Raw genomic sequence first — 13,810 nt, 5'->3', positions numbered from 1 at the left:
TGAACCAACCTATTGTGGTACCTGCGGCTACTAGTGACTTGGAGGACTCCAAGTTGTTGGACGTAGTCAGGGCCTTGAAAATATGTTTCCAGGACGGCTGGAGTCAGGAAATCTGACTCGCTGTTTATCCTGTATGCACCCAACAAGCTGGGTGCTCCTGCTTCTAAGCAGACTATTGCTCGTTGGATTTGTAGTACAATTCAGCTTGCACATTCTGTGGCAGGCATACCACAGCCAAAATCTGTAAAAGCCCATTCCACAAGGAAGGTGGGCTCATCTTGGGCGGCTGCCCGAGGGGTCTCGGCTTTACAACTTTGCCGAGCAGCTACTTGGTCAGGAGCAAACACGTTTGCTAAATTCTACAAATTTGATACCCTGGCTGAGGAGGACCTGGAGTTCTCTCATTCGGTGCTGCAGAGTCATCCGCACTCTCCCGCCCGTTTGGGAGCTTTGGTATAATCCCCATGGTCCTTACGGAGTTCCCAGCATCCACTAGGACGTCAGAGAAAATAAGAATTTACTTACCGATAATTCTATTTCTCGTAGTCCGTAGTGGATGCTGGGCGCCCATCCCAAGTGCGGATTGTCTGCATTACTTGTACATAGTTATTGTTACAAAAATCGGGTTATTATTGTTGTGAGCCGTCTTTTCAGAGGCTCCTCTGTTATCATGCTGTTAACTGGGTTCAGATCACAGGTTGTACGGTGTGATTGGTGTGGCTGGTATGAGTCTTACCCGGGATTCAAAATCCTTCCTTATTGTGTACGCTCGTCCGGGCACAGTGTCCTAACTGAGGCTTGGAGGAGGGTCATAGGGGGAGGAGCCAGTGCACACCAGGTAGTCCTAAAGCTGTACTTTTGTGCCCCGTCTCCTGCGGAGCCGCTATTCCCCATGGTCCTTACGGAGTTCCCAGCATCCACTACGGACTACGAGAAATAGAATTATCGGTAAGTAAATTCTTATTTTCATACTTTACCGTCCACGTGGACTACGATTGAGAACGGTAACCTGTGCCGAGTGCAGCGGTAGCGGAGCGAGGCATGCAAGGGGACGCGGTACACTAATTGGGGTTACTGGTCATGTTACGGAAAAATGACACCAAAAATAGTCCAGAAATCTATGTCGACCTTTTATGTGTCGACCATTTGTCCACATCGCCCAATTGTGGTCGACCTAATGACTGTCGACCTTAACATTGTCGACCATTCATACCGGAACCCATCAAACCTAATCTGTAATGTTATGTGTTTTGGCTCTTTCTCCTGGTTGCCCTTTCGTCAAAGCCATATTTGTTTAGTTTCTTTGTGAAGGTAGACTCATTTTCTGTGGGTCTTTGGATGTAGCTTGTGGTTTTTCTTACTACTATACTGACTGATATTTGGGTTACTTTGCTGGGGCAGGCATCTTGTTGAGACTGTCATCTGTCAGTGTTTTCCATTTGTAATTTTCCATTTGTAAATAAACTTGCTCACTGCAGAATGATGGACTTTGAATTGTACACAGTTATCTAGAATGTCTCATGGCTGTTTTAAAATAGCAGTTTTTGTACATTAAAAGTAATATTGTAGAATTTTTTTTTTTTTTTTTTTACAGGTTCTTCACTGTTTGATGAGCTAAGCAGCTTGGTTGATGTTGAAGATGTGTTTCAAGATGGCAAATGCAACGCCTATGTAAGTGTATCCTGTAATATATTTTATATTAAAGATAAATTGTGCATTTTGTCATGTTTAACTACAGTACATCCTCATATGTACAGTCTGATATGGACTTCCCTTGATATTTCCTTTTGTGTCCACAGGAAAATAACTTTGATAATCTTGATTTTAATATGGACCTTATGTCATGGGATTCCTACCCTTGGGATGGACCTGATCAGTGCTACACTGGTATGTACTGTTTAACTGTACGCAGAACATCTTTGTAGTACATAACCTTCTATGGAAAAAAGGGAGAGCACTACTAACAATTTATTGTGTTTACAATGCTATATAGACAGTCAGGTCTTCAAACAACTTGTCGCTCTTCATCTAGTACATTCAGACTATAATTAAAGCTACCTTAACCACTTGTGGTTTTGTGTGTTAAAGCAAAATCAATGGCAAAAGAAATAATATAGATAAATACTATTACTTTTTTACTTTCCTGCAGGATGTATAAGTAATAGGAATTATATCTATGCAGCTATCTGTCTCGTATATATATATTTTTTATACTGTTATTTCTTCCTAGGAGATGGCATAAAACCAGAGCCATTGTCACCTTCATCATCCAGTTCTTATGCACAGTCTTCACTGTCTGCTGGCTCTCCAGCATCTTCCTCAGAATGCTTGCTGGTAAGGAACAATCATTTCTCATCTTAACTCATAATTATTGAAATTACTTTTTGAAAGTGATCTTGAAATGTTTTCTTCACTATCTGTGTGATGGCAAAATGGAACCTTGATCATTAATTTGTTACCAAAACCTCTGTAATGTATTTTTGTAACAGAAGTAAAAGAAATAACACCTATACATGTGACTTTCCTTGTATGTACTTTATAAAAGGATCAGATATAACTTGGCATGCTTGAGACACAAGAAAGAGGACAGCTTTGTATTTGAGTTTTGAGATTTCTAGTTTAAGTTTAGTTTTATCACATTTTCTACAGGAGGAGGTTGACATTTCTTCCAGCAATCAGATGTCCCCAGTATCACTATACTCTGAAGCTTCAAGGAGTCCTGGATCTCCAGAACAACTAGACGTAAAACCTATTAAAACAACACAGCATGCCACGAGTATGTACTGTTTCTAAATGTAAATGAATCTGAATTTCTGTAATGAGTAATTTGCATTTTCTCTAACGTCCTAGTGGATGCTGGGGACTCCGTAAGGACCATGGGGAATAGACGGGCTCCGCAGGAGACTGGGCACTCAAAAGAAAGATTTAGTACTATCTGGTGTGCACTGGCTCCTCCCTCTATGCCCCTCCTCCAGACCTCAGTTAGAATCTGTGCCCGGACAGAGCTGGGTGCTTTTAGTGAGCTCTCCTGAGCTTGCTAATAAGAAAGTATTTTAGTTAGGTTTTTTATTTTCAGAGAGCTTCTGCTGTCAACAGACTCTCTGCTACGTGGGACTGAGATGAGAGAAGCAAACCTACTAACTGCTGCTAGGTTGCGCTTCTTAGGCTACTGGACACCATTAGCTCCAGAGGGATCGAACACAGGACCTGACCTTGTCGTCCGTTCCCGGAGCCGCGCCGCCGTCCCCCTCGCAGAGCCAGAAGACAGAAGCCGGCAGAAGCGGAGAAGACATCGAAATCGGCGGCAGAAGACTCCTGTCTTCACATGAGGTAGCGCACAGCACTGCAGCTGTGCGCCATTGCGCCCACACACTCCGGTCACTGTAGAGTGCAGGGCGCAGGGGGGGGGCGCCCTGGGCAGCAATTGATACCTCCTGGCGAAAGCTGCATATAGACAGTTGGACACTGTTATATGTATGAGCCCCCGCCATTTATTTTACACAAAATCGCGGGACAGAAGCCCGCCGCTGAGGGGGCGGGGCCTTCTTCCTCAGCACTCACCAGCGCCATTTTCCTTCCACAGCTCCGCTAAGAGGAAGCTCCCCAAGCTCTCCCCTGCAGAATCACGGTAGAAGGGTAAAAAGAGAGGGGGGGCACATAAATTTAGGCGCATTAATCATAATACAGCAGCTACTGGGTAAACACTAAGTTACTGTGTAATTCCTGGGTTATATAGCGCTGGGGTGTGTGCTGGCATACTCTCTCTCTCTGTCTCTCCAAAAGGCCTTGTGGGGGTCCTAAACGAAATAGAAATTGGAGACTGAGACTTAACTAGCGCTTCTGGTTCCTGATGATAGTTGTTTTCCACAGGCTTCCGTCACTCACGGATATAAACCGTAAAAATATAAATATAAAGTGCATATAGTGAAATAACGTTTTTAATCGCATAAAATATAGCACACATTAAAAAGAACAATGGTCAGATATTGCACAATTCCCTTCAAGCAGCACAAGATAGACAGGCTAATTACCGGATCATTTAGAACTGTGGTTAAGCAGTTCTAACAGCGCATGGGAGATGGTATGGGGATTTCCGGATAATCCCACCACATACACGTCAGTTCTTACTGGATACCGGTCCTTGTGTCCGTCCTTCAGCTTGTTGGGAGATAACCTACGCGTTTCCACCCCGTGCTGGGGTCTTTTTCAAGGTTCAAAAGTCTGAATGCTGACCTCCCCATTCAGACTATTATTTAAATGTCCACAGCACCAATAGAAATCCTGATCGCCCAGCTGGACCCTATACATAATCAGAACTACTAGTCCCATGGTCCTCTGCTGTAGGCGTTCCTGTTGTTATGGAGACTCCAATCCTCGTCCAGAACTCCCTCGGTGGGCGTGCTTGTTTCCACGGGAACCCGTTTGTTTTATCCTTTCCATTCGGGCTCCGGCGTTACCTCGCGTAACGTCACTTCCGGCTTCTGTTGTCATGGAGACTGATGTCTCCGTCCGTAACTGGCGGCTCCGTTATCCTGCAGCGAAAAACGTATATCAAATGCAGGTGATCATGTCCCCCTCCTGGATATAATACTAAGATGGTCCAGCATTATAATATCCATTATGAATTGTCCAAAAAGTCCTTTCAATTTCAAGCGTAACGTCACATCCGGTGACGTCAAAATCATAATCCATTGGAAAATATCCGTCTATAAAGAACAGTTTGACATTTAAAAACAAGAAGAAGAGATAATTCATCAGGGTGATAATTTAAAACACATTTTATCAATAAATTAACTAAAATTTTCCCCACATGCCTACTCTCAATTAAAAATTTAACTTCTCAATGGGAGCTGCCGAATAAACATCTTAAACAGGATGGAAAAAAAGGTTAAACAAGGGGTTAAAAAAGGGATTATAAAAACCATTTGACCTCAAAATCGGAATTGATACCTCCTGGTTTCAGGGTACCAAATTCATACATTAATTGCATCTCTTTTTTTGCTAGTTGTACTGGAATATTCTTACATCTCCAGTTACCTTTCACATGTTTAATGCCACAAAAACGTCTAATAGCTGAAGTTTTACTCTGATGAACAACTCTGAAATGTTCAGATAATGCATGTGTGTTTAAACCATTTCTAATATTTCTCAGGTGTTCACCGATACGGACCTTTAATGCTCTCGTGGTGCGGCCTATGTACCAAAGGCCGCACATGCATTCTATTGCATAAATTACATTAGAAGAGTTGCATGTAATGAAATCTGTTATTTTCCAGTCCCGTTTATTAATAGTGACCTCAGTAATTTTACTGGCCTTTGACTGGATGCCTCTACATCCTAGGCATAGGCCACATCGAAAAAAACCCTTAGATTTTATAGTACTCATTGCTTTTTTCAGAGGATGAGCACTTTTAACAAGACTGGTTTTTAGGTTCGGTGCCTTTCTAAAAATACACTTCGGTTTATTCGGGACAAAACCCCCAATTATCGGGTCCTTTTTTAGTATCCCCCAGTGTTTTGCCAAAGTTTTCTCAATCTTCTTATACTGGCTATTATATGATGTTATAAAGGCCCATTCAAAGTTAGAATTATTTTTTTTCTCAGCAATAGTTTTGGACTGTAACAAAAGATCTCGATCCATTTCTGCTGCTTTGTTTCTGGCAACTGCAACCTTTTCTTTATCGTAGCCAGATGCCACGAATCTGAGCTGCATTTCCTCCGCCTGTGCCTCATATCTCTCTTCCTGGTTGCAATTTCTTTTAAGTCGCCTAAATTGACCCCCAGGAATTGAGCCTAACCAGTCTGGATGGTGGCAACTCTTTGCATTTATGTAGGCTCCAGAATCAGTTGGTTTTTTGAAAGTCATGGTGTTAAATTTTCCATTTTCCACATAGACTGTCACATCAAGAAAGTTAATAGCATTAACGCTTCTTTCAAAGGTGAAGAAGATATTTGAGTTGTTGGTATTCAAATATGTAAAGAATTCCTCTAGTAAATTTTCTCCACCTTTCCACACAAAGAAGACATCGTCGATGTAGCGTCTCCACAGCACCAGGTTCGCTCCAAAGGGACAGTGGTTCCAGATAGTTTCCTCCTCCCACTGTCCCATGAAGATGTTAGCATAACTGGGAGCGAACCTGGTGCCCATCGCCGTGCCCACACACTGGAGGTAAAAAGTGCCCTTAAAAGAGAAATAATTATTCTCTAAGATAAATTGAACTCCCTTATGTAAGAATTCCTGAAGATCCCTTTCCAGTCCACTATTGCTTAAGGCTGCTTGTATTGCTTTTAAACCTCCACTATGTTCTATAATAGTATACAATGACCGGACGTCTGCCGTGACTAATATCATCCCTTCTTCCCATTGTAACTCGTTCATCAACCTTAGAAAATCTCTTGAATCTTTCAAGTGTGCCTTGCTCTTCAGAACTAACGGTTGTAGGAAATAATCAATGAATTCCGACAAATTCGAGGTGATCGAGCCTATCCCCGATACAATTGGACGTCCTGGGGGTTTCACCGGGTCCTTATGTATCTTCGGTAGGACGTATATGACCGGGATAGTAGGCTCTGCAATACAGAGAAATTTCATTTCTCTTTCCTTCAGGGTTCCCTTTTGATGGTACTCCTCCACTAATTTAATTAGAGCTTTTTGAATTTTCTCCGTTGGATCGGATCTCAGTCTACAGTATGTGATCCCGTCACCTACTTGTCTAAGTACCTCATTTTCATAATTCTCTCTTGTCATAATGACAACCCCTCCCCCCTTGTCCGTAGGTTTGATCACCAAATCTTCATTGGTTCTCAAGTTCTTTAATGCACCTCGTTCCTTAAATGTATTTCTCTTTTAAGGGCACTTTTTACCTCCAGTGTGTGGGCACGGCGATGGGCACCAGGTTCGCTCCCAGTTATGCTAACATCTTCATGGGACAGTGGGAGGAGGAAACTATCTGGAACCACTGTCCCTTTGGAGCGAACCTGGTGCTGTGGAGACGCTACATCGACGATGTCTTCTTTGTGTGGAAAGGTGGAGAAAATTTACTAGAGGAATTCTTTACATATTTGAATACCAACAACTCAAATATCTTCTTCACCTTTGAAAGAAGCGTTAATGCTATTAACTTTCTTGATGTGACAGTCTATGTGGAAAATGGAAAATTTAACACCATGACTTTCAAAAAACCAACTGATTCTGGAGCCTACATAAATGCAAAGAGTTGCCACCATCCAGACTGGTTAGGCTCAATTCCTGGGGGTCAATTTAGGCGACTCAAAAGAAATTGCAACCAGGAAGAGAGATATGAGGCACAGGCGGAGGAAATGCAGCTCAGATTCGTGGCATCTGGCTACGATAAAGAAAAGGTTGCAGTTGCCAGAAACAAAGCAGCAGAAATGGATCGAGATCTTTTGTTACAGTCCAAAACTATTGCTGAGAAAAAAAATAATTCTAACTTTGAATGGGCCTTTATAACATCATATAATAGCCAGTATAAGAAGATTGAGAAAACTTTGGCAAAACACTGGGGGATACTAAAAAAGGACCCGATAATTGGGGGTTTTGTCCCGAATAAACCGAAGTGTATTTTTAGAAAGGCACCGAACCTAAAAACCAGTCTTGTTAAAAGTGCTCATCCTCTGAAAAAAGCAATGAGTACTATAAAATCTAAGGGTTTTTTTCGATGTGGCCTATGCCTAGGATGTAGAGGCATCCAGTCAAAGGCCAGTAAAATTACTGAGGTCACTATTAATAAACGGGACTGGAAAATAACAGATTTCATTACATGCAACTCTTCTAATGTAATTTATGCAATAGAATGCATGTGCGGCCTTTGGTACATAGGCCGCACCACGAGAGCATTAAAGGTCCGTATCGGTGAACACCTGAGAAATATTAGAAATGGTTTAAACACACATGCATTATCTGAACATTTCAGAGTTGTTCATCAGAGTAAAACTTCAGCTATTAGACGTTTTTGTGGCATTAAACATGTGAAAGGTAACTGGAGATGTAAGAATATTCCAGTACAACTAGCAAAAAAAGAGATGCAATTAATGTATGAATTTGGTACCCTGAAACCAGGAGGTATCAATTCCGATTTTGAGGTCAAATGGTTTTTATAATCCCTTTTTTAACCCCTTGTTTAACCTTTTTTTCCATCCTGTTTAAGATGTTTATTCGGCAGCTCCCATTGAGAAGTTAAATTTTTAATTGAGAGTAGGCATGTGGGGAAAATTTTAGTTAATTTATTGATAAAATGTGTTTTAAATTATCACCCTGATGAATTATCTCTTCTTCTTGTTTTTAAATGTCAAACTGTTCTTTATAGACGGATATTTTCCAATGGATTATGATTTTGACGTCACCGGATGTGACGTTACGCTTGAAATTGAAAGGACTTTTTGGACAATTCATAATGGATATTATAATGCTGGACCATCTTAGTATTATATCCAGGAGGGGGACATGATCACCTGCATTTGATATACGTTTTTCGCTGCAGGATAACGGAGCCGCCAGTTACGGACGGAGACATCAGTCTCCATGACAACAGAAGCCGGAAGTGACGTTACGCGAGGTAACGCCGGAGCCCGAATGGAAAGGATAAAACAAACGGGTTCCCGTGGAAACAAGCACGCCCACCGAGGGAGTTCTGGACGAGGATTGGAGTCTCCATAACAACAGGAACGCCTACAGCAGAGGACCATGGGACTAGTAGTTCTGATTATGTATAGGGTCCAGCTGGGCGATCAGGATTTCTATTGGTGCTGTGGACATTTAAATAATAGTCTGAATGGGGAGGTCAGCATTCAGACTTTTGAACCTTGAAAAAGACCCCAGCACGGGGTGGAAACGCGTAGGTTATCTCCCAACAAGCTGAAGGACGGACACAAGGACCGGTATCCAGTAAGAACTGACGTGTATGTGGTGGGATTATCCGGAAATCCCCATACCATCTCCCATGCGCTGTTAGAACTGCTTAACCACAGTTCTAAATGATCCGGTAATTAGCCTGTCTATCTTGTGCTGCTTGAAGGGAATTGTGCAATATCTGACCATTGTTCTTTTTAATGTGTGCTATATTTTATGCGATTAAAAACGTTATTTCACTATATGCACTTTATATTTATATTTTTACGGTTTATATCCGTGAGTGACGGAAGCCTGTGGAAAACAACTATCATCAGGAACCAGAAGCGCTAGTTAAGTCTCAGTCTCCAATTTCTATTTCGTTTTGCACTTTGTGGGTGAGGGGTGAAGGAAACCTCTAGGAGCCTTTGAGACATTACCAGCTGCTGTTTGACATTGCGCACGATTTATTCCTATTTTTTTCTGTACTACCTTGTGGGGGTCCTGTCCTCATTTAGAGCTTCCCCTGTGTGTGTGGTGTGTCGGTACGCGTGTGTCGACATGTTTGACGAAGAGGGCTATGTGGAGGCAGAGCAAGTGCAGTTGACTGACGTGTCGCCGCGGACGGTGCCGACACCTGATTGGATGGATATATGGAAGGTGTTAAATGATAATGTAAACTCCTTACATAAAAGGTTGGATAAAGCTGATACCTCGGGCCAGTCAGGGTCTCAACCCATGCCTGATCCTACAGCGCAGAGGCCCTCAGGGTCTCAAAAGCGCCCACTATCCAAAATGGTTGACACAGATGTCGACACGGATTCTGACTCCAGTGTCGACGACGATGATGCAAAATTGCAACCGAAAATGACAAAAGCTATACGCTACATGATTATAGCGATGAAGGATGTTTTACACATATCAGAGGTAAACCCTGTCCCTGACAAGAGGGTTTATATTTATGGGGAGAAAAAGCAAGAGGTGACTTTTCCCCCTTCACATGAGTTAAATGAGTTATGTGAAAGAGCGTGGGATTCCCCAGATAAGAAAGTCCTGATTTCCAAAAGGTTACTTATGGCGTACCCTTTCCCGCCAGAGGACAGGGTGCGCTGGGAATCCTCCCCTAGGGTAGATAAAGCTCTCACACGCTTATCTAAGAAGGTGGCCCTGCCGTCGCAGGATACGGCCACCCTACAGGATCCTGCAGATAGAAAGCAGGAAAGTATCCTGAAATCTGTTTATACACATTCAGGGACTCTACTGAGGCCGGCAATTGCGTCGGCGTGGATGTGTAGTGCTGTAGCAGCGTGGACAGATAATCTGTCTGAGGAAATGGATACCATTATGCTGACCCTGGGGCATATAAAAGACACTGTCCTATATATGAGGAATGCCCAGAAGGGACATTTGCCTACTGGGCTCTAGAATTAATGCAATGTCAATTTCTGCCAGGAGGGTCCTGCGGACTCGGCAGTGGACAGGTGATGCCGACTCCAAAAAACACATGGAGGTGTTACCTTACAAGGGTGAGGAATTGTTTGGGGACGGTCTCTCGGACCTGGTTTCCACAGCTACTGCTGGGAAGTCAAACTTTTTGCCATATATTCCCTCACAACCTAAGAAAGCACCGTATTACCGAATGCAGTCCTTTCGCGCACAAAGAAGCAAGAAGGTCAGAGGCGTTTCCTTTCTTGCTAGAGGCAGGGGTAGAGGAAAAAAGCTGCACCTTACAGCTAGTTCCCAGGAACAGAAGTCCTCCCCGGCTTCCACTAAATCCACCGCATGACGCTGGGGCTCCACGGGTGGAGCCAGGAGCGGTGGGGGCGCGTCTCCGACATTTCAGCCACCAGTGGGTTCACTCACAGGTGGATCCCTGGGCTATACAGATTGTGTCTTAGGGATACAAGCTGGAATTCGAGGTGATGCCCCCTCAACGTTACCTAAAATCGGCCCTGCCAGCTTCCCCCATAAAAAAGGGAAATAGTGGTAGCGGCAATTCACAAGCTATTTCTCCATCAGGTGGTGGTAAAGGTTCCCCTTCTTCAACAGGGAAAAGGGATACTATTCCACAATGTTTGTGGTACCGAAACCGGACGGTTCGGTCAGACCTATATTAAATTTAAAGTCCCTGAACATTTATCTGAAAAGATTCAAGTTCAAAATGGAATCGCTCAGAGCGGTCATTGCAAGCCTGGAAGAGGGGGATTTTATGGTGTCTCTGGACATCAAGGATGCTTACTTGCATGTCCCCATTTATCCGCCTCATCAGGAGTACCTCAGATTTGTGGTACAGGACTGTCATTACCAATTCCAGACGTTGCCGTTTGGGCTCTCCACGGCACCGAGAATATTTACCAAGGTAATGGCAGAAATGATGGTGATCCTGAGAAAGCAAGGAGTCACAGTTATCCCATACTTGGACGATCTCCTCATAAAGACGAGGTCAAGGGAGCAGTTGCAGATCAGCGTAGCGCACTCTCAGGAAGTGTTGCAACAGCATGGCTGGATTCTGAATATCCCAAAGTCGCAGCTGATTCCTACGACGCGTCTGCCCTTTCTGGGCATGATTCTGGACACAGACCAGAAGAAGGTGTTTCTCCCGACGGAGAAGGCTCAAGAGCTTGTGACTCTAGTCAGAGACCTCTTAAAACCGAAACAGGTGTCGGTGCATCACTGCACGCGAGTCCTGGGAAAGATGGTGGCATCGTACGAAGCCATTCCCTTCGGCAGGTTCCATGCGAGGATCTTTCAATGGGATCTGTTGGACAAATGGTCCGGATCGCATCTTCAGATGCATCGGCTGATCACCCTGTCCCCCAGGGCCAGGGTGTCTCTTCTGTGGTGGCTACAGAGTGCTCACCTTCTCGAGGGCCGCAGGTTCGGCATACAGGACTGGGTCCTGGTGACCACGGATGCGAGCCTCCGAGGGTGAGGGGCAGCAGTCACTCAGGGAAGAAACTTCCAAGGGTTGTGGTCAAGTCAGGAGGCTTGTCTGCACTTAAATATCCTGGAACTAAGGGCCATATTCAACGCCCTGAGTCAAGCGGAGCCCCTGCTTCGCAACCAACCGGTGCTGATTCAGTCAGACAACATCACCGCGGTGGCTCATGTAAACCGCCAGGGCGGCACAAGAAGCAGAGTCGCGATGGCGGAAGCCACCAGGATTCTTTGGTGGGCGGAGAATCACGTGCAAGCACTGTCAGCAGTGTTCATTCCGGGGGTGGACAACTGGGAAGCAGACTTCCTCAGCAGGCATGACCTTCACCCGGGAGAGTGGGGACCTAATCACGAAGTCTTCATTCAGATTACAAATCGATAGGAACTGCCACAGGTAGACATGATGGCGTCCCGTCTCAACAAAAAGCTACAACGGTATTGCGCCAGGTCAAGAGACCCTCAGGCGATAGCTGTGGACGCCCTGGTAACACCGTGGGTGTTCCAGTCGGTCTATGTGTTTCCTCCTCTTCCTCTCATACCCAAGGTGCTGAGAATCGTAAGAAGAAGAGGAGTGAGAACAATACTCATTGTTCCGGATTGGCCAAGAAGGTCCCATGGCCTCTGCCTCTCAGACAGGACCTGTTGCAACAGGGGCCCTGCCTGTTCCAAGACTTACCGCGGCTGCGTTTGACGGCATGGCGGTTGAACGCCGGATCCTAGCGGGAAAAGGGCATTCCGGAGGAAGTTATTCCTACGCTGATAAAGGCTAGGAAGGACGTGACAGCAAAGCATTATCACCGCATATGGCGAAAATATGTTGCTTGGTGTGAGGCCAGGAAGGCCCCTACGGAGGAATTCCAACTGGGCAGATTTCTGCACTTTCTACAGTCTGGAGTGACTATGGGCTTGAAGTTGGGATCCATAAAGGTCCAGATTTCGGCCCTATCCATTTTCTTTCAAAAGGAACTGGCGTCTCTTCCTGAAGTTCAGACGTTTGTTAAGGGAGTGCTGCATATTCAGCCCCCTTTTGTGCCACCAGTGGCACCTTGGGATCTCAACGTGGTGTTGGGTTTCCTGAAATCCCACTGGTTTGAACCACTTAAGACCGTGGAGCTAAAGTATCTCACGTGGAAGGTGGTCATGCTATTGGCCTTAGCTTCGGCTAGGCGTGTGTCAGAATTGGCGGCTTTGTCATGTAAAATCCCCTATCTGGTTTTTCATATGGACAGGGCAGAATTGCGGACTCGTCCCCAATTTCTGCCAAAGGTGGTGTCATCTTTTCATTTGAACCAACCTATTGTAGTGCCTGCGGCTACTCGTGACTTGGAGGATTCCAGGTTACTAGATGTAGTCAGGGCTTTGAAGATTTATGTAGCCAGAATGGCTGGAATCAGGAAATCTGACTCGCTGTTTATCCTGTATGCCCCCAACAAGTTGGGTGCTCCTGCTTCAAAGCAAACCGTTGCCCGCTGGATCTGTAACACGATTCAGCGGGCTCATTCTGCGGCTGGATTGCCGCGTCCAAAATCAGTGAAAGCCCATTCCACAAGGAAGGTGGGCTCTTCTTGGGCGGCTGCCCGAGGGGTCTCGGCTTTACAGCTTTGCCGAGCTGCTACTTGGTCGGGTTCAAACACATTTGAAAAATTCTACAAGTTTGATACCCTGGCTGAGGAGGACCTTGAGTTTGCCCATTCGGTGCTGCAGAGTCATCAGCACTCTCCCGCCCGTTTGGGAGCTTTGGTATAATCCCCATGGTCCTTACGGAGTCCCCAGCATCCACTAGGACGTTAGAGAAAATAAGATTTTACTCACCGGTAAATCTATTTCTCGTAGTCCGTAGTGAATGCTGGGCGCCCGTCCCTAGTGCGGACTTTCTGCAATACGTGTATATAGTTATTGCTTAATAATGGGTTATGTTATGTTGGCATCCATTGTTTGATGCCCTGTTGTTGTTCATACCGTTAACTGGATAAGTGTATCACAAGTTATACTGTGTGATTGGTGTGGCTGGTATGAGTCTTACCC

The 13,810-nt window shown here is 44.8% G+C and overlaps 1 protein-coding gene across 5 annotated transcripts in view; it reads left to right on the top strand.

The window, feature by feature from the left end:
* Positions 1 to 13,810, top strand: part of ATF6 (activating transcription factor 6) — a 568,366-nt gene that overhangs the window by 123,900 nt on the left and 430,656 nt on the right. For 4 of the 5 annotated variants that reach the window (XM_063940277.1, XM_063940273.1, XM_063940275.1 and 1 more), the window contains exons 2-5: positions 1,595 to 1,671; positions 1,800 to 1,887; positions 2,231 to 2,334; positions 2,650 to 2,776. In XM_063940277.1, the coding sequence (XP_063796347.1) occupies positions 1,595 to 1,671; positions 1,800 to 1,887; positions 2,231 to 2,334; positions 2,650 to 2,776 (396 nt within the window). The remainder of the gene's footprint in view (positions 1 to 1,594; positions 1,672 to 1,799; positions 1,888 to 2,230; positions 2,335 to 2,649; positions 2,777 to 13,810) is intronic. The other variant, XM_063940274.1, reaches the window with a different exon arrangement.

This window comes from Pseudophryne corroboree, chromosome 9 (assembly GCF_028390025.1).
Source record: "Pseudophryne corroboree isolate aPseCor3 chromosome 9, aPseCor3.hap2, whole genome shotgun sequence".
Lineage (NCBI taxonomy): Eukaryota > Metazoa > Chordata > Amphibia > Anura > Myobatrachidae > Pseudophryne > Pseudophryne corroboree.
This window is presented reverse-complemented; position numbering and strand designations above follow the sequence as displayed.